Source organism: Dama dama, chromosome 19 (assembly GCF_033118175.1).
Source record: "Dama dama isolate Ldn47 chromosome 19, ASM3311817v1, whole genome shotgun sequence".
Taxonomy (NCBI): domain Eukaryota; kingdom Metazoa; phylum Chordata; class Mammalia; order Artiodactyla; family Cervidae; genus Dama; species Dama dama.
The window spans coordinates 75,768,137-75,788,539 of NC_083699.1; the positions used below are offsets into that span (position 1 = coordinate 75,768,137).

At 50.4% G+C, this 20,403-nt stretch overlaps 1 protein-coding gene across 2 annotated transcripts in view; it reads left to right on the forward strand.

Annotated features, from left to right (window-relative positions):
• Positions 1–318: 318 nt before the first annotated feature.
• PRDM15 (PR/SET domain 15) overlaps positions 319–20,403 on the forward strand; it is a 59,100-nt gene continuing 39,015 nt past the window's right edge. The window contains exons 1-5 of one of the 2 annotated variants that reach the window (XM_061167540.1): positions 319–400; positions 12,675–12,720; positions 13,248–13,341; positions 14,794–14,947; positions 17,193–17,445. In XM_061167540.1, the coding sequence (XP_061023523.1) occupies positions 12,684–12,720; positions 13,248–13,341; positions 14,794–14,947; positions 17,193–17,445 (538 nt within the window). In that variant the 5' untranslated portion in view covers positions 319–400; positions 12,675–12,683. Of the gene's footprint in view, positions 405–12,674; positions 12,721–13,247; positions 13,342–14,793; positions 14,948–17,192; positions 17,446–20,403 lie in introns of both variants that reach the window. The other variant, XM_061167538.1, reaches the window with a different exon arrangement.

The window sequence follows — 20,403 nt, forward strand, 5'->3', positions numbered from 1 at the left end:
CCGCTGCCGCTCCACCGCCCTGTGCCACCTCCTCTCGGCCCACACGACCCGCGCCCTGCTGCTCGCTGGTCCATGCCGCCCGCTTCCGCGTCCACACCGCCTACTCCCAGGCTCTCCAGTCCACGCCGCCCGCTGCCCCGTCCACACCACCCGCTCCCGGTCCGCCCTGCCCGCTCTCCAGTCCAGACCGCCCGCTCCGCGGCCACACCGCCCAGTCCAGGCCCACGCAGCCCGCTCCCGCTCTCCTGTCCAGGCTCTCCCGTCCACGCCGCCCGCGCCCCCTGAGGACTACAACTCCCACAATGCCCCGCTGCCGCCCCCCGGCTTCCGGTGCTGCGCAGTTTCCGGAGCGGATCGCAACCCGGAGTCCGGATCCGATCCCGCTCTGCACATTCCAAAGGCAGGTAAAGCCCGGGCCCCGCGCCCGCCGCCCGCCCCCGCGCGCGCCGCCCCGGCCAGCCGCCCGCGGCCGGCCGCCCCCGCGCGCCCCGGCCCGGCCTGCGGCCCCCGGCCCCGCCCGGCCCGCCGCCCGCCCCGGTCCATCCGCCATGCCGCCTGTTCTTTGTTACATTCGCCGGCTGCGGGCACCGTGGGCGATCGGAGTCAAAACCCGGCTGGATTTCCCGGAGCCGCTCCGGGATCGCCCTGCGCGCCGCCTGCCCGCCCGCCCGCCGCCGCCGGCCCCGCCGCGGGCCCCGCCGCCCGCCGGCCCCCGCCGCCCCCCGCACCCGGGCCGGCTGGCTCCCGGCGCGGGGCCGGGGCCGCGCTCGCCCGTGGGCGCGGCGCGGGGGGTCCGCCGCCCCCAGCCCCCGGCCCGCGGTCCCGCCCCCGGGCGCCCTCGTCGCCGACGGTCCCTCGTGATGTCACGCTCCCCAGTCCTTGTCCCAGCCTCCGGGGGCGCACGGGGAGGGTCCCTGGGCCCCTGGCTCCTGCGATTGCAAAGGCAGACCCCTGAATTTGGGCGGTGGGGCTGCCCACCCCACCCCCACCCCCAAGAGCACCCTGCATCCCATTTGTGTAAACCCTTGCGTGGCAGAGGCAAGATAGTGAAACCCATGGACAGGTGACATGTGGCCGCTCTCCGGGTGGGTGGCTGTGCTGGGAAGGGGCGCGCTGGCCCCGCCCTGGCGCGGACAGGTGGACCAGCAGGCCATGTGGCCTCTGGGGAGGATGTCGGACGGGTGAGGGTCAGCTTTGAGGGGATAAGTGGAAACGCCCTGTGGAAATATCCATCTACCTGATGGTTATAGTTATTATGTGTTTATTAAGTTCTTAATGTAGGGGATGAGATTTTTTTTTTTATTCACAAACGCTCAGAAATTGCCCCCTCCCCACCACTGGGTACACCATGGGTAGATTAAAATGGTAGAAAAATGTGTGTGATCAGAGACACGTGGAACCGTGTACATAGTTAAAGCTGCCAGCCCACAAATAGTACGTTTGCCTAAACCATCATAAAATCAGGACTCACCAGATCAATTTGGAGAACACTGTTAAGTTCATGGAAGTATTTTTAAGGATGAAAAGTAAATGAGCAACTGGTTTTGTGACAAATCTTAAGAGGCAACAGTATGAACTCTCCCTGGAACCTGTAATGATGTGGACACTTTGTTTTTATAAGTCAGCCTGCCTGTTCTCTCTCCACCCCAGTACACACACACCACTACCATATTTTGTTTCAAACCTGGATATTTTCACATTTTCCACATTTTCACTGCTTCACTCTGCTTCTCCGCATTTCCCTGACATCACTACCTTATGGTGGTGAATGGTTAAGAAAGTAGAACTATAGTTTGAATTTTGAAGAGGAAAAATAGTAGGATTTATCCTATGTAGTTTTTTTTCTCCTATATCTTTGATTCATATTTTTGCAGAAAAGTTGTCAACAAAGAATGCAGTAGTAATATGTTCTATTTTGTAAACAGAGAAAACATTTATATTTTTCCAGAACACCCATTAAAAAAACAACTCAACTGCAAGGGTAATAGCTTTTCTGGGAATGATTGTATTTGAGAAAGAACTCCGTTAGCTTGGCATATACATCTCACATACCATTGTCTGTGTCGAAGGCCAGGAGAAGAACACTGCACCCATTCTGCAGATTTAAGAGAGATTGAAGGCAGCTGTTTCTTGGACATGGGATTTGAGAGGTTGAGATTGTGAGCAGGAACTCAAATGCTTTCTCAGCCTCCTTTTCACAGTTGTGACCCATGACGACACTTGCTGAGTTCATCTCAAACAGTTCATGTATGCCTGTATTCATGGGCCGTCCATCAAGCAGCTGTCACTTGCCCGGTGCTGCAGAGAACAAGAGAGAAGGCCCTGCCCCATGGATCGAATGTTCTGGAGGGGAGGAGATGGGTAGTGGTTGGAGCCTGGAGGAGAAGGCAGGAAGGGTGGCAGGTGGAGGTGGGGGTTTGGGCAGGGGTGGGTGCACTTGAGCAGTGGGGACCCAGAAGGTCTGAGGAGGGGCTGTCTGAGTGGAAACCGGTGTTCCTCAGTGGAGATCTGGGGTGAGGGCAAGTGCAAAGGCCCTGGGGTGGCAGCAAGCTTTGTGTGGCCGAGTCAGGGCAGCACAGGCTGTACTCTCCTCAGAGTTCACCCTGAGAGCCAGACACCCCTGGGGGCTTTGGGCAGGGGTCCAGCAAATCCGTGTCTTTCCCCTAGAAGCAGGGTGGAGGCAGAGGGGAAATGAGGTGTCAGGACAGGATAAAGAGTGTTTCTAAAGTGAGGCAGGCCTTGCTGCTGGACTGTGGGGAATGTGCAGGGGGTGACAGGAGGTGCCGGTCACTGAAGTCTGGTGACAGGTGTGCAGGTTGGGGAGTGGTCGGGGAATCAGGGCCCAGGAGACCAGCGCGTTTTTATACTTCCCCTCAAGGTGGGAGAGACCCTTGCCCAGCGCTCGCAGCCCTGGTCCTCACCTTCCTGAAGTGCTTCCGGCTTAAGAAAGGTCCCTCCCATCATCTAGGACATGACAACCCCCAGCCCCAGTCTCGGTGTGGGCTGTGGTCAGCTCACAGGTGTGTGGGCATCACGGTGTGTGGGCATCACGGTGTCTGGGCGACCTCAGGCAGTGGATGTCGCTAAGGAGTGACAGAGTGCCTCCCCTGCAAAATTGCTTTTCTGCGGAGCAGAGCCTTCTGCACTCACATCTGTGCATATAGGAACAGAGAGCTGAATCAAATTCCACCATTCGTGAGTGGACTGGGAAGAAAGCCCCGTTTGCCTCATTAAGCCCAACTTGTGTGTCACCGGTGTGGGCAGCCTTTCCATTTCGATCAGTGGTGTCCCAGTTATTGGGATGATAGCTCAGTCCAGGAGAAGTTACCACAGACTCAGGGCCCTAGAAAATCAAGACCGGTTTGATGTATTTGTGTAAAAGGTGATCCGTAGTCATTTCAAGCACCAGTGTAACACGTGGGGTTTAACACCTGCGTGATGGAAACACACGTTGGTAGGGACAGAAGCGCCTCCTAAAGCGGGGGAAGAGCTTGTCCACATAGCCCATGACCGGATGTCATGCTCTGGTGCTTCGATTCCAATAGACATGCTTAAAGAGCCACAGAACTATTTTAAGAAGTCAATATTTATAATATGCTGGAAATTACGTCCCTCACAGCTGTTTCAAATAAGGCTGAGCTACTTATATTGTCAGGTGAAGGGCAGGAAATAGCATTTCGCACAACACTTTTGTGGGACCATCAGCACAGAGGTCGGTCATGCCTGGACCTAAGCGTCAGGTGGGGTCAGGGCCTGGGTGGGCTCAGGCGTGGGAGGTGATGGCGAGTGAACGTGGGGAGAGGAAGGGGTGATGGCGAGTGAACGTGGGGAGAGAAAGGCGGTCAGCCATGTCTGGCATGACCCAGAGGTCAAGTGAGGTGAAGAAAAAGATGTTCAGTGGCCTTGACACGTGTCTTCAGTCAGCTCTGGGGGCAGGACTCAAAAACAGTCAATGGAAGAAGAGGACAGGGGAAGTGTGTATGGGTACCGCTCACAAGGGGTTTTAGTATGAAAAACTGAACACAGGAAACAGGCTGACAACAGTGGTGTGTCCATCACCACCCCAGCTACCGTTGCCCGGGGCCTGACTGCCCCCTCCACCCCGTCCAGGCCTTGCCACTGGTCGGACCTGGAGGCAAACACTGGTCACATCATTGCATCTGTAAACATTTCAGTCTGTGTCTCTCCAGGAGGACTCTAAAAATAACTGCCCACCTAAAACATTTAATGCTGGCACCTTAATGTGGTCAAAATCTGGCCAGATACCCAGTCGGTATTCAAGTATCTGGCTGTCCAATCAAGGTCATATGTGCTTTATTTCCACCGGGATCCAGACCATTCCCACGCGTTGTGTTGGAAGTCACGTTTAAACTACTGTGATTTGGAGATCACTGTGGCTACCCAGGCGGTTGTAAAAAAGAACGCAGAGATCCATGTTTGCTTCATCCACTTCCCACCAGTGGTACCACCAGGCACAGCTCCGGTACCGGGTGACAGCAGGAATGGTGACCTTGATGGGGTCCAGACCCAGGACATGCCAGCCCCGTTGGAGTCCTCGTATAGCCTCATGCCCTCTGTCCTTCCACCCTAACCCCTCCTCGACCCCCACCAACCACTCACTGCTCTAGTTCCCTTCTCGCTAATTTTGCCATTTCAAGAACGTGAACAGGGTCACACGCTATATAACTGCTGGGGATTGGCTCTTTTCACCCAGCAGCGTCCTGGAGACTCATCAGGGTCTGTCGTGTGTCAGGAGTTCCACGTTTTCAGTTGCTGACTAGTATTCCAGACTGTAGATGGGCCGCAGCACCAGTTGCTCATGAGGCACTCTGGGTTATCTCCAGCTGGGGCTGTTAGGAATAAAGCTGCTCCAACAGTCGTGTGCAGGCTTTTATATGGATCTAACTTTCCATTTCTCTGGGATGACCGCCCAGCCAGTACTATTGCTGGGTCATAGGCCATGTTGATTTATCAGAAATTGTTGAATGGAATTCCATTCCCACCAGGGCACGTGGGTGCCCCAGTCTCTTCATCCCCGCTGTTCTGAGAGGTGTGTAGTGGTGTCTCATTGTGATTTGTACTTACTTGGAGGCTAATGATGTTGGACATCATTTCATGTGCTTATTTGTCATTTCAGTGTTTTTGTTGGTGAAATGTCTGTTTATGTCTTTTGCCCACTTTATAAATGGGTTGCTTGCATTTTTATCCTTGTGATTTAAGAGTTCTTTGCATATCTTACATATGGATACATGGTTTGTTAAAATGTCTCAGGGTCTTTACTTTGTTCATCCTCTTAACAGTGAATTCTGTAAAGCAAAATCATTAAATTTTGGTGAAGTCCCATTTATCAGTTTTCCTTTAGTAAACTATGCTTTCGGTAACAAGTCTAAAAGCTGGCTAGCCCTAGTTTCCAAAGATTTTCTCCTATTTTTCTAAAAATTAAAAAAAAAATCTTTTTATCCTTTTAAGTTTCTCATCTGTTAGGGATTAATCCTTGTGTAAGATGTAAGGTCACAGTTCTTTTTTTTTCTTTCTTTTTTTTTTTGCCTCTGCATGTCCAGTTGCTCCAGCACTGTTGAATAGACCATCTTTCTTTAGTTGAGCTGCTTCTACCCTTTGTTCAAAATCAGTTGAGCATATTTGTGTGACTCTGTTCTCCATTTCCATTGACCTCTGGTTCTATCCCTCCACCTAAACCAAGTTCTCATTACTGTTGCTTTATAATTAAGTTTGAGTCAGGTAGGGTGATTCCTCCCACTTTAACCTTCCTTTTCAGAATCATTTTCTAACAGTTGTCATTACGGGGGCTGCCTCATAAACCTCAGTTGTCACAGAGAACATCTGCTCCACATCACCCCTCCTTTCAAACTGTTTCTTACCAAGTTATACACAGGTCATCCTGACCTGAGCCTAACTGACACTCGTGATGAATCTGGTTTCCTGACGCTGTTACTGTGGTCCTCCAGTGATCACAGTTGTTGTTTGTTTTCTTTTGGCAGCTATGTAAGTTTTAAAAAGATTTAAGGTTAAGCAGCGGTTCTCAGACTTGAGCTGCATCAGAATAACCTGAAGGTTTCCAAATGCCTTAAGGTTTGCAGAGTATGGAGATCCCAGTTCAGAGAGGCTGCTCCAGCAGGTCTGGGGAGGGACCTAAGAATTTGCCTTTTCAAGAAATTCCCTGGTGCTGCTGGTGTTACTGTTTGCTAGTCCAGGGACCACACTTTGAAAACCACTGGTGTAAAGGTACATATCTCCAGGATCAGTAGTTAAAATGGCTGAATTTCACACTTTGTGAATTTTTCTGTCATTTTCCCCTACAACAGTACTATCTACAGTCCTTTATTCTAAGATTTCTTACATGCTGGAGAAGTCTGGAGACTGAACTTCCCTTCTACAAAGGAGCATTTCATGCACCAAAGGGATTTTTCCAGGATAGCACAGACTTCAGGAGGCTTCTTTATAAAACCTATTTATGACATGCACATCACTAATGTAATATGCAACAGTGAAAAGCTGAAAGCATCCTTGCTAAAATCTGAAACAAGTGTGTCCACTGTCACCGCTTCTGTTCAACATAGTTATTGGAATTGCAGGCCACAGCAATCAGACAAGAAAAAGAAAAGGTATCCAAACTGGAAGGAAGAGGTAAAATTGTCTTTATATGCAAGTGACATGATACTATATATAGAAAAACCTAAAGATGCCACTTCTTCATGGATCACAGCCTTGTTGTGGCAAAGGGGCTTGTGTAACTCAATGACCCTATGAGCCATGCCATGCAGGGCCACCCAAAATGGACAGGTCACAGTGAAGAGTTCTGACAAAACATGGTCCTCTGGAGGAGGGAATGGTAACCCATTCCAATATTTTTGAACTCAGATCATGGCATCTGGTGCCATCACTTCATGGCAAATAGAGGAAGAAAAAGTGGAAGCAGTGAAAGACTTTATTTTCTCAGGCTCCAAAATCACAACAAACCTTTGTTGGTAAAATGATGTCTTTGCTTTTTTGTTTTTTTTAATGACAAAATTAGATAGCAGATTAAAAAGCAGAGACATCTCTTTGCCAACAAAGGTCCATGTAGTCAAAGCTACGGTTTTTCCAGTAGTCATGTATGGGTGTGAGCACTGACCCATAAAGAAGCCTGAGTGCGGAAGAATTGATGCTTTCAAACTGTGGTGGAGAAGACTCTTGAGAGTCCCCTGGACTGCAAGAAGATCAAAGCAGTCAATCCTAAAAGAAATCAACCCTGAATATTCATTGGAAGGACTGATGCTGAAGCTCCAATAATTTGGCCACCTGATGGGAGGAGCTGATTCATTGGAAAAGACCCTGATGCTAGAAAAGATCGAGGACAGGAGAAGGGGCAACAGAGGATGATATGATTGGATGGCATCACCAACTCAATGGACATGAGTTTGGGCAAACTCCAGGAAATAGTGAAAAACAGGGAAGCCTGGTGTGCTGTAGTCCATGAGGTCATGAAGAGCTAGACACAACTTAGCCACTGGACAACAACAAAAAAGATGCCACACAAAAACTATTAGAACCGATAAATGAATTCAGCAAAGTAGCAGGATACAGGATTAACATTCATAAATCTGTTGCACTTCTTTACACTAATAGTGAAATATCAGAAAGGGAAAGTTAAAAAAAAAAATCTGTTTAAAATTTCATAAAAAATACTTAGGAATAAAGCTGATCGAGGAAATGAACAACTTATATGCTGAGAACTATAAAACACTGATAAAGAAAATTAAATATTGTTTAAAGAAATGGAAAGATATCCCATGCTCTGTGATTAGAAGAAATAGTATTGTTAAAATGGCCATAATACTCAAAGCAGTCTATAAATTTATTGAAATCTGTATCAAATGATCAGAGACATATTTCATAGAAAAATAATCCTAAAATTTATATGGAACCATAAGAGACACAGAATTGCCAAATCAATCCTGAGGAAGAAGAATAAAGCTGAAGGCATAACTCAGGCTCCAGATAATATTACAAAGCTATACTAATGAAAACAGCTTGGTATGGCACAGAAACAGACCTATGGATTAATGGAACAGAGTAGAGAGCCCAGAAATAAACCCAAGTATCTACAGTCAATTAATTTTCAACACAGGAGGCAAGAATATACAATGGAGAAAAGACAGTCTCTTTAGCAACTGGCATTGGGAAAGCTGGATGGCTACATGTAAAACAATGAAGTTAGACCATGATCTCTCACTGCACATGAAAATAAACTCAAAATGGCATAAAGACAAGACACTGGAAAATTCCTGGAAGAGAATATAACCCAAACATTCTCTGACATAAATCGTACTGATGTTTTCTTAGTCTCCCAAGGCGATAGAAATAAAAGCAAAAATGAACGAATGGGATCTAATCAAACTCATAAGCTTTTGCACAGCAAAGGAAACCACAATGAAAAGATAGCCTATGGAATGGGAGAAAATATTTGCAAATGATGGAGTTGAGAAGGGCTTAATTTCCAGAATATACAAATGGCTTGTATAATTCAGTAACAGAAAAACAAACAAGTCAAAAAGTGTGCAGAAGACCTAAATAGACATTTTGCCAAAGGAAGCCATAGGGATGGCCAAGTTTTAGTTGCTCAGTCGTGTCTGACTCTTTGTGACCCCTTGGACTGCAGCACAACAGGCTCCTCTGTCCATGGGATTTTCCAGGTGAGAATACTGGAGCGGGTAGCCATTCCCTTGTCCAGGGACTCTTCCTGACCCAGGGATCAAACCTGGGTCTTCTGCACTGCAGGCAGATTCTTTACCATCTGAGCCACCAGGGAAGCCCAGGGATGGCCAATGGGCATGTGAAAGGATGCTCAGCATCACTAATTGTTAGAGAAATGCAGATCAGAACTACAGGGAAGTATCACTTCACACTGGTCAGTATGGCCATCACTGAAAAGTCTACAGATAACTAGTGATGGAGAGGGTGTAGAGAAAAGGGCACCCTTCTACACTGTTGGAGGGAATGTCAGTTGGTACAACCACTGTGGAAAAAACTATGGAGGTTCCTTAAAAAACTAAGAACTAGCATATGATCCAGTAATCCTTGGGTATATCCCTGGGAGAAAACTGCAATTCAGAAAGATTCTGGCACCCCAGTGTTCATAGAAGGACTCCTTAGAATAGCCAGGAAGTGGATTCCTTGAGAGGCCAGACCAGGGGCAGGTGGCCACATCAGGCCTTGAGAAAGGCCAGAGTGGTTTCCGTCATTTGCACCATCTGATGCTGCCAGCTTTGTGGGAACCCTGTATTCTGCCATGATCTGGCTGCAGTTTGGCGTCTGTTCTCAAGAACTTCCTTGAACATGAGCGGGTATTGACCAGTGGAGGGGGCTCCTGCCAGTGGGCAGACAGTTTTCAGGCCCCTGGAGCACCTCAGCAGCTCACAAAAGTGGGTTTCCACATACTTCTTCCTCTTTGTCCTTCCTCTTTTGCTCTGTGACCAGCCGCTACCCACATAGCAGACTGACCCCTGACCCTGCCCGTGCAGGCCATCAGGCAGGAAGCCCCAAGTTAAACATGCTGAGCTACCGGAGACATCTTGTAAGGTAAAGGAGTGTTTGTGGGAAGAGAAGGTACTGTGCTGTGTTTGGGGGGAAATATGCCCTGGTTATGAATTCCTGGAATTTTAAGGGCAAATTGGAAATCCCATCTCTCTACCTTGCTTCCTTGTAACTAATTGACTTCCGTGGTAGAATTTTCAACTCTGTCCTCTACTCTACTTATGAAATTGTGTGCTCAGCAAATCTGCATTTTCATTTGGACTTTGCATTGTCTGCTGTTCATCCTTTAATAGCTCCTGGGGATGGGAATGGGGCAGAGGGCATGTGGAATCAGCGTTGAGGAAGTATGCCAGCCTGCATACTTCCCCAGAATGGTACCACAGGTGGTCTTGGCCAGGAGTGGGATACAGGAAGGATGTACTGGGTTGACTTAATTGGGGATGGAGGGGTGGGAGGGAAGAGGAACTATTATTGAGTGGCACACACCAGGTGTATCTCACTTTATACTCCCCCCAAAACTATATGGGGTGGGCATCTTAATTTCCCTTTTATGGGTCAGGAGTCTGAGACCCCAGAATGAACATGTTCAGATTGCCCACAAATATATAGGTAGTGGGCCTGGGCGTGCTGCCTGCTATGGAGGTGAACCTCAAGGTTGAATCAGAAATAGAAGTGACCAGATGTGATAAAGGTTTTGTGGAGAGCAGGAGGGCTCCCCTCCATGATGTTAGGTGGTGCCTTAGTCCCCGAGAGAAATGTGAGAAATGTGGTGTTACGCAGAGTTTAGCAGGTGGAGAAAGATAGAGGTCGTGTGAGACAAGGCTGCCCTGGAGGCATTCACAGTCCTGTGAAGGAGGCAGAATAGAAGTGGCCACGTGAAAACTGGCTTTCTTTAAATGGCAGTACATTAAAAAAACTAAGACCATGGCATCTGGTCCCATTACCTCATGGCAAATAGATGGGGAAATGATGGAAACAGTGACAGACTATTTTCTTAGGCTCCGAAATCACTGTGGAGAGTGACTGCAGTCATGAAATTAAAAGACACTTGCTCCTTGGAAGAAAAGCTATGACAAACTTAGTGTATTAAAAAGCGGAAACATCACTTTGCTGACAAAGGTCTGTATAGTCAAAGATGTGGTTTTACCAATAGTCACGTATAGATGTGAGAGTTGACCGTAAAGAAAGCTGAGGGCTGAAGAATTGATGCTTTTGAACTGTGGTGCTGGAGAAGATTCTTGAGGGTCCCTTGGACGAAAGGAGATCAAAGCAGTCAATCTTAAAGGAAATCAACCCTGAATATTCATTGGAAGGACTGGTGCTGAAGCTGAAACTCCAGTACTTTGGCCACCTGATGTGAAGAGTGGACTCATTGGAAAAGACCCTGATGCTGGGAAAGATTGAAAGGAGGAGAAGAAGGGGGCAACAGAGGTTGAGATGGTTGGATGGCATCACTGACTCAATGGACATGAATTTGAGAAAGCTCTGAGAGATAGTGAAGGACAGGGAAGCCTGGCGTGCTGCAGTCCACGGAGTCGCAAAGAGTTGGATACAACTGAGCGATTGAACAACAACAACATTTCTTTCACAAATGGAAGCAGACGGCTGCTCGGGAAAGGTGAAAGCCAGAGTTCACGACAGTGTCCTAAATCCAGAGCCATGCACATGCGTGGCTTGTTAAAAGCAACATCATTCTGGGTGAGGAAACATTTCAAGGCCCAAACCCATCCCATAATAAAGAGGACCGTACTGCATGTTGCCTTTAGAGCACAAAGTCAGGGAATTCCCTGGCTGTGCAGTGGTTAGGGCTCTGTGCTTCCACTACGAGAGCCCGGGTTCTATCCCTGGTCAGGGGACTAAGATTCTGCAAGCCACATGGTGTGACCAAAAAAACAAAATGGAAAAATATTTTTTTTTTCTAATCACAAAGTCAGTCTCTGTATATGGTTTAGGGGGCCATCAGTTGCTGCTGCTGCTACTGCTAAGTCGCTTCAGTCGTGTCTGACTCTGTGCAACCCCACAGACGGCAGCCCACCAGGTTCCCCGCCCCTGGGATTCTCCAGGCAAGAACACTGGAGTCGGTTGCCATTTCCTTCTCCAATGCACGAAAGTGAAAAGTGAAAGTGAAGTCGCTCAGTCGTGTCCGACTCTTGGCGACCCCATGGACCGCAGCCTACCAGGCTCCTCCATCCATAGGAGCAGGAACTGTCTTTAAAAATGCCAATGGAGGGGGACCTCCCTGGCGGTCCAGTGGCTAAGACTCTGTGCTCCCAATGCAGGGGGCCTATGTTCGATCCGTGGTCAGGAAACTAGGTCTCACGTGCCTGGTGCAACCTAATAAATAAATACTTTAAAAAAAAAATGCCAGGGGAGTACTGAGCTGAGCTTCCTGGCTTTATAGCAGCTTCCCACCAGCTAGCTGTTTTACACACGGTAACGTATATATGTCAATCCCAATCTCCCAATACATCCCACCCTCCCCTTCCCCCACTGTGTTCACGTCTCTACATCTGTGTCTCTACTCCTCCCTTGGAAATAGGTTCGTTTGTATAATTTTTTCTGGATTTCACATATATGCCTTCCTATGTGAAATTTTTCTCTTCCTGACTTTACTCTGTGTGACAGACTCCAGGTCCAGAAGCACAGGGACCTCAGCTCGGTGCTCTGCAGTGACGTCGAGGGGTGGGATGGGGGTGGGATGGGGGTGGGAGGGAGGTCCGCGAGGGAGGGGATATATGTACACACGTAGCTGATTCACTTCATTGTACAGCGGAAACCAACACAAGCTCGTAAAGCAATTATCCTCCAATCAAAAAGTATGAATCATCACAAGTGCCAGTGGGAAAGAATATAAGAAAGAATGGTATTTATAACTGATGGAGAAGGGCACGGCAGCCCACTCCAGTGTTCTTGCCCGGAGAATCCCATGGACAGAGGAGCCCGGTGGGTACAGTTCACAGGGTCACAAAGAGCTGGACACGGCTGAAGTGACTCAGCACGCGTGCACATGTAACTGAATCACTTCGCCATGTAGCAGAAATTAACACCACTTTGTAAATCAAGTTTACTCCATAAATTAAAAAAAAAAAAAATGCCTTGGGCCCAAAGCTGCTCACTAATGCGGCGCTGTGTCCTGACAGGTGGCGGCGATGGCTGAAGACGGGAATGAAGAGATCATGTTCATCTGTAAGTGTTCCAGGGCCCGTGGCCCGCCCTCACCTGCAGGTAGAGCCACGTGCACGTCTGGTCTTTGTGTAGAGAAAAGCTGTCTCCTTTTAGATGGGATTTTACCTGTTACTGAGAACCATGGTGTATGACATGAAATGTGCTACTGGGTCCGATTTTCAAAGAATCTTCTTTCCCAGAACTCCCGGCAAAGGGCACTGGGGCAGGGGTGGCAGCAGACTCAGAAAGGTAACCCTGGGTTTTAGAAGGGTTTCTGACATGTTAGATTTATGAGAAACAGGTTATGTTGGTGAGTTTTCGTTTCCTCTCCTTTACGGAGACCCTGTCCTGCATCCCCGTAGAGCTGACTCGGTCAGCCTTGCAGCATGCCAAGGAGCTGGGTTTTTCTCCTGGGGGCACGTGGCCTGTGTTGCTTTCTTTCTGCACTTGTGGGGAGCGCTCTGGGTCACCCCCAGGCTGCGGGATGCTCTGTGGGCGTCTCCCTCACCTCTCGATGCCCCCCCTGATGCCGGGATGTGTGTTTGCAGGGTGCGAGGACTGCAGCCAGTACCACGACTCTGAATGTCCTGAGCTGGGCCCGGTGGTCATGGTCAAAGACTCCTTCGTGTTAAGCAGGGCCAGGTGAGTGACCCCCCTCCAGCTGTCTTTACCATCCTGCCTGTCAAACAGGGTTGTCTGTTTGTCACCTGTGGCGAGAGCCTGGCCACCTCAGTGTCTACACAAAGGGAGGAGACAGCAAATAAGGAGGAGAGGGACCGTCCTCTCATTCGATGCCATCAGAGATCTCCATCCACTGCAAGCTGGTTACCTGCCCCTGGGATGAGCCAGGGCGCGTCGAGGAGGTGTCCGGGTCAATGTCTTTTATCTAGTCCCTGGTTCCGCTGGGGTGCTGAATTGGTTTATACACGAAGCAACCACAGCTGAGGTTGTAGGTCTGCCCATTCAGTCTCCCCTGTGGTTGGCACCCAGGCTTGCTGTCTGACACATGCCTGGTTGGGGGCTGGAGCCGTGGGCAGTGAGCACAGGTGGCCAGGCAGAGGGGGAATAGCTGCTGGATGAGCACCTAGATCTGGTGCAGGGGCTCCGAGGCTCTGCCAGTCCACGTTCCCCCGGGGGCGGGGGACTGTGTCCCCTGGGGGGCCCCAGGTCGCAGCCCTGTTTGCCCCGTAGTAGCTGTTTGGACCTGGATGAGACGTGCCCCTCTCTGCACCTCGGTTGCCTCATCTGTAAAGAGGAGAGGATGGCCCCTCAGATGTGGCTGTCATCACAACATCTGCTTTAGGAACGGGCTGGCACTCACGCTGTCATCTTATCACTGCTGTTCCTAGAAGCATCCCCACTGGTTTGACTGTGACTTACCTGTGCAGAGCAAAGAGATTCCTATTTTGGCCCGGAGCACAGATCTGACCAGCTCTCTTCCAGACCCTTCAGCGGTTGCCTGTTGCCCACAAAGCTCCAGTGGGAGCCATTGGTCCTTCCCGGATGGGCTCCTCGTCTCGGCTGGCCTCCTGCCACTCCTGTGAGGGGTCCATGTCCCACCCTAGATGTGGGTCAGGCATGCCCTGGTCTTGGCTCACGCTAGGTCCCTGCCGACGTGCTCCCTTCCTCTCCCCACCGGGATACACATGTCCTCTCCTTAACGTTGTCCTAGTTGACTTAAAAAGGCCACATTCATGATGAACCCAGCCCAGTACAGCCTCGCGGGAAGCCCTCTTCTGGTCTTCAAAATGCACTCTCTTTGGCACTTCTTGTCATTTCCGTGGTCCTTTCCACGAGGCACCTCTTCGTGGTCTCTCTCTGGTCCTCCCTCCCTCTCTGTGGGCCCATCAAAGAGGGGCCCACACTTAGGGGGGTGTGTGTGTGTGTGTGTGTGTACGCGTGCACATGAGCATTGGCTCTGTCTCTTGGGTGGGGAGTATAAACGCATCCTCAAGTCAGTGCCCCTCCATCACCTGCTCTGGGGCCAGCGGGAGCGACCTTTTCCATCGTCCTAACCCTCTGCCCCTGGTGAGGGTGGCACCCTGGCCAGTGGGCACTCGGGGCCGAGACTCTCTTGCTTTGTTCCATCTCTAGGTCATCCCTTCCCTCCAACCTGGAGATCAGACGCCTGGAAGACGGAGCTGAGGGGGTGTTTGCTGTGACCCAGCTCGTCAAGCGCACGCAGTTCGGCCCATTTGAGTCGCGACGCGTCGCCAAATGGGAGAAGGAATCCGCGTTTCCACTGAAGGTACACGTTGGGCCGGTGGGGGCTGCGGCACCCTTGTTTGTGACCTTCCTCACGTGCAGGTGGGCAAGGGCGATGCTCACTGAAGAGTTCAGTGATTTATAAACATCCCAGAGACAGCTCTTGGTGTTGTAGTTCTGCTGAATTTCCAAGACAGTGTTTCTTTTTTTTTTTTTTAGTTTATATTATATGAACATGAGTTAAGTTAGTATTCTGCAAAACTCAGAAGAGTGTATTTAAAACATATGCAAGAGTGGAACCCCCCCGCCCCCCCCCCCCGCCGCCACGCCCAGTGCAGGCTGTAGGAGGGGCTTTCTGTGGAATTTGCAGGACCGCCTGGGGATTTCACACCTATGCGGAGTGTAGGGAACTTTGCTAGGCTCTTTCAAAAGGAAGGTGTTTTGTGTTGATGAGAGACCAGTGCAAAATTTGGCAGCTCTGAAAAGCACATCAGACGGGGAGATGATGGCTTCTGTGTGACACGGAGAAAAAGAAATGGAAGAAAATCACAGGGAGGACTTGATCACTTAAAGTGAGACCCCCAGAGGTGCCACGAGGCTGGGGTTGTGAGTATGGGTCACAGCTCTGGCCCCATGCCCAGACTGTTCAGCTGCAGCCAGCCTTCAGAAACACCCATGAAATAAACTGAGAGGAACAGGCGCTGGTTGGGCAGCAGAGAGCCCCAGACACGAGCTTTCCTGGAGACCCTTAGCAGAGACCCAAGTGTTTTGGGACAGAGATGATCCAGCTGACTGTGGGGACTTGACAGTCCTCAGAGAACTGAGTTTATAGGCAGATTTCAGCATGGCGGAGAGAAAGGAAAGGGACTTGATTTGTTCACAAAGAAAGGAAAGAAAGAAAGGCTGTTTTATGTGCAGGAGTGATGTCAAGAGACCCGGGGCTGATGGGCATAATCGCTGTGGGCCCGTGGTTGGCCAAGGCCTCTTTGAAAAAGCTATTTGTGCCTGTTTCAGTTTCTTTCAGTGACTCAAGATTCCGAGGGTCTGTGTCTGGTATTGAGCTGTTCCAGCACAGGCTCAGGGTTGGGCACCTGGGTGCTGGGGGCACCTTCATGTCCATAGAAGGAGGCCAAGGCCAAGGGGGAGCACCCCCTATACCGACTGGGGGGCATCAGGCACCTGGCAGCCCCCTCCACCCCCTCCCCTTGCTTCTGAGGGCTCCAGCCTCAGAGGGGGGCCTCTAGCTATTAGAAGTGGGGAGCCCCTACTGGAAAAGCCAGGAGAAGAAGGGAGATTTCTTTCTATAATGAGGAAGCAACAGTTGCATCAGAAAATAGGGGACAGGAGCTCCCTATTCCATGTGGTTACTTTGAACTTCAAAATATTCAAGCTTCTCCCCCTGTCCCTGCCTGCATTCCATCCATAAAGTGGTGGTGCTGCTTTTTAGATGAGGGCACAGCTTATAAAGATCAAGGAATGGGACTTCCATGGTCTAGGCTTAAGACTCCGCACTTCCACTGAAGGGTGCACAGGTCCAATCCCTGGCCTGGGAACTAAGATCCTGCATGCCACCTGGAATGGCCAAAAAGTCAGTAAATAAACGAATAAATAACTAAAATTTAAAAAAAAGGATTGAGGAACTTTGCCAAAGTCATTGAACATACTTGCAACAGAAGTGGGAGAAGAACTCAGGTGTCCTGATACACCTGGCCCAGGTATAGAGTCCAGGTGTTCCAGTGACACCCTGGGCCAGGAGTAGAACTCAGGTGTCTTCTTGCCCACTTGAAAACTGATTAGAACTGAGTGTCCATGTTCTATACCTGGACCATAGGTAGACCTTAGGTGTCCTCATTCCCAACAGGACCATGCATAGAACTCAGGGCTCCTGAGAACTCCTGACCTGGGAGTAGAGCTCAGGCTTTCTCGTGCATCCTGGAACAAGAGCAGAGCACACGTGACTAGGTACCCACCTGGACCACAGGTGGAGATGAGGCGTCCCAGTACCCACCTGAGAACTCAGGTCTCCCAGTGACACCTGACCTTTAGCTGTGCCTCCTGCTTCCCTTTTGCCTGTGACCAGCCTGACCTGTTTCGGGGGTCTTCCACTGCCCTCCCATCAATGTAGAACAGGTCCGTACAGTGCCCTGTTTGGCCACTGATGTGGCAGTGTCTAGACTGGTCACTCAGCAGCCCCTTGCACACACACACACACGTGTGCATGCTGACACGCACACTGGTGGATAACCAGCCCCCACCCGGCCCTGTGGTGGGCTGCGCTCCCCCCCCAGGTGTTCCAGAAGGATGGGCACCCCGTGTGCTTCGACACCTCCAACGAGGACGACTGCAACTGGATGATGCTGGTGCGGCCGGCAGCGGAGCCGGGACACCAGAACCTGACGGCCTTCCAGCATGGCAGCGACGTGTACTTCACCACCTCCCGGGACATCCCCCCGGGCACCGAGCTGCGTGTGTGGTATGCAGCCTTCTACGCCAAGAGGATGGACAAGCCCATGCTGAGGCAGGCCTGCCCTGGGCTCCAGGGTATGTGGTGGCCCCCTGCCCCCAGCCTGCCCACTGTCCTGCTGCCCCTGCCTCTCGCAGCAGTCTGATGTCAGCGAGAGGCGTCTGGCTGGGCAGGCCTGCAGGGGTGGGGAATGCGGATGGGTTGGTTGGTCTGTGTGTTGATTGTCTGGCCTGAGAGGCTGTTAGAAGAGCTCGCCCCAGGCCAGACTTGCTGGCGGCAGCTCCATTCCCAGCTCGGTCCTCTGGCTTCCCACATCACTCACCTGCCCATCCTCTGGGGTCAGGTTATGGTCCCAGGGTTTGGGCAGAGGGAATGGAGCACAGAGACGTTAAGAAACCTGCCTTGAGTCACAGAGCAGAGAGTGAAGGAATCAGGATTTAAACCCGGATTCTGGCTCCAGCAGCCTTCTCCTAGAGGTTGGGGTGTGTATATATATGTGTGTGTGTGTGTATGCACGTCCATGCATGTGTACACGCATATGTATGTGTGTGTGTGGGGTCAGAGAAAGACCTAGTGGACACCTGTGATTTCACCTGCATTGTACTGGAGAAGCAAATCAGATGTAGGGCTTGCCACCCTGAACTGGGGCACCTGACCTTGTGAGGGGACTGGTGAACTTCAGTCTTTTCTGCCCCCATTGTGGGTCCTTTGGGTGCATGTCCTCCCCACCTGACCTTGTGAATGGCTGTTACACGTGGTGCTGTGACCTGGGTGAATGGGATTTCACACACCCCACCTGGGACTGCCTGGGGCGGACACGCTTGTGGCTGCCTCTAAGATGAATTCCTCTGGGGAGAAGCAGACACTGACTTTCCTCTTGACCCCAAACCACAGGATTCTGACAAGGAGAAGATCTCTTTCGTTTTGAGCACTGTGGGTTACAGATGGCTTAGTAGGGCAAGAGGGGTAACAAGTTTTGGGGGCTCTGGGCTATCCCATGACCCCTGCATCATAGCCACTCCAAGTGGGCTTGCCCAGCAGTATCAAGGAGGGAGGGGTCCGTGAGGTGGCCCACACGGTTTGTCAGAGGACCACAGGTCAGGGCTTAAATGAGAGAAATGTACAGTCTCACAGTCTGGAAGCCTGAAGTCCAGGATCCAGGTGTGGGTAGGGCTGGTTCCTCCAGAGGTCAGGAGGGAGGTTCCCTTCCTGGCCCCTGTTCCAGCTCTGGTGTTGCTGATGGCCCTTGGCGATCCTTGGCTGGTTGCTGCATCACCTCGTCCCTTCCAGGATCTCTCCCTGGGTCTCTGGGTCCTCTCCCTATGAGGACACCAGTCACTGGGTTTAGGACCACCCAAATCCAGTCTCACCTGCCTTGCCTTGGTTACTTCTTCAAAGCCCGTAGCCAGAGCCCCTGGGTAGACGTGAATTTCCAGTGCCTTCCTTCAGTCACTGTAGGCTGGGTGCAGGTGGTGGTGTGCTGAGCTTCTGGGGGGTCCCCCAGGAAAGACAGATGGCTGCACATGGGGCCTGATGGCAGCAGAGGGTTTACATCTTCACAGGGATATTTGCAGAGGGACACTGGCCTTGATGGGCCTTTCTTTATTTTGCTAGGAAAGGGGACAGAAGGAATTTGGAGAGACCCTTGTTTTTTCACCAGACTGCTCCTAGACCCACCCTCTGGATTTGCTAAAACTGGGTACCTGGCCCTGCCCCCCAGAGGCACCCGCAGTGGGTGGGATGAAGCCAGCTCCCGCACTGCTTCCAGGGTCACCAGCATCTTCCTGACCTGGTTTCCTCATGTCCTGGATTCCTTATTCCATGTGACCAGCCCAGACTGCACGTCAGTTGGGTCTGACCTTATCGGTTGTGTCCTGGAGGGTGGCACAGGCCTCATGACTCTCAAGGTCAAAGCCAGCCCAGAGGTTATCTCCCCATATCGGAGTTTCTCCTTCATGGATCACAGCCTTGTTGGTGCAAAGGAGCATGTGTAACTCATTGGAGCTATGAGCCATGGTGTGCAGGGCCACCCAAGACGGATGGGTTATAGTGAAGAGTTCTGACAAAAACGTGGTCCAGTGGGGGAGGGAATGGCAAACGACTCCAGTATTCTTGCCATGAACAGTATGAAAAGGCAAAAGGATATGGCACTGGAAGATGAGACCCCAGGTTGGAAGGTGTCCAATATGGTACTGGGAAGAGTGGAGGGCAATTACTAATAGCTCCAGAGAGAATGAAGCAGCTAGGCCAAGTGGAAACAGTTCACAGTTGTGGCTATGTCTCATGGTGAAAGTCAAGTCCAATGCTGTAAAGAACAATATTTCATAGGAACCTGGAATGTTAGATCCATGGATAAAGGTAAATTAGATGTGGTCAAACAGGAGATGGCAAGAGTGATCATTGACATCTTTAGAATCAGGAAACTAAAATGGATGGGAATGGGTGAATTTAATTCAGATGACCATTATATATATCTACTGCTGTGGGCAACAGTCCCTTAGAAGAAGTGGACTAGCCCTCATAATCAACAAGAGTCTGAAATGCAGTACTTGGGTGCAATCTCAAAAACTACAGAATGATCTGATCTCTGTTCATGTCCATGGCAAACCATTCAATATCACAGTAATCCAAGTCTATGCCCCAACCACTAATGCTGAAGAAGCTAAATGGTTCTATGAAGACTTATAAGATCTTCTAGAACTAACACCAAAAAAAAAGATATCTTTTTCATCATAGAGGATTGGAATGCCAAAGTAGGAAGTCATGAGATACCTGGAGCACAGGCAAGTTTGGCCTTGGAGTATAAAATGAAGCAAGCAGGGCCAAGGCTAACAGAGTTTTGCCAAGAGAACACACTGGTCACAGCAAACACCCTTTTCCAACAACACGAGACAATTCTAAACATGGACATTACCAAATGGTCAATGCCGAAATCAGATTGATTATGTTCTTTGGAGCCAAAGATAGAGAAGCTTTATACAATCAGCAAAACAAGACCAGGAGCTGACTGTGGCTCAGATCATGAGCTCTTTACT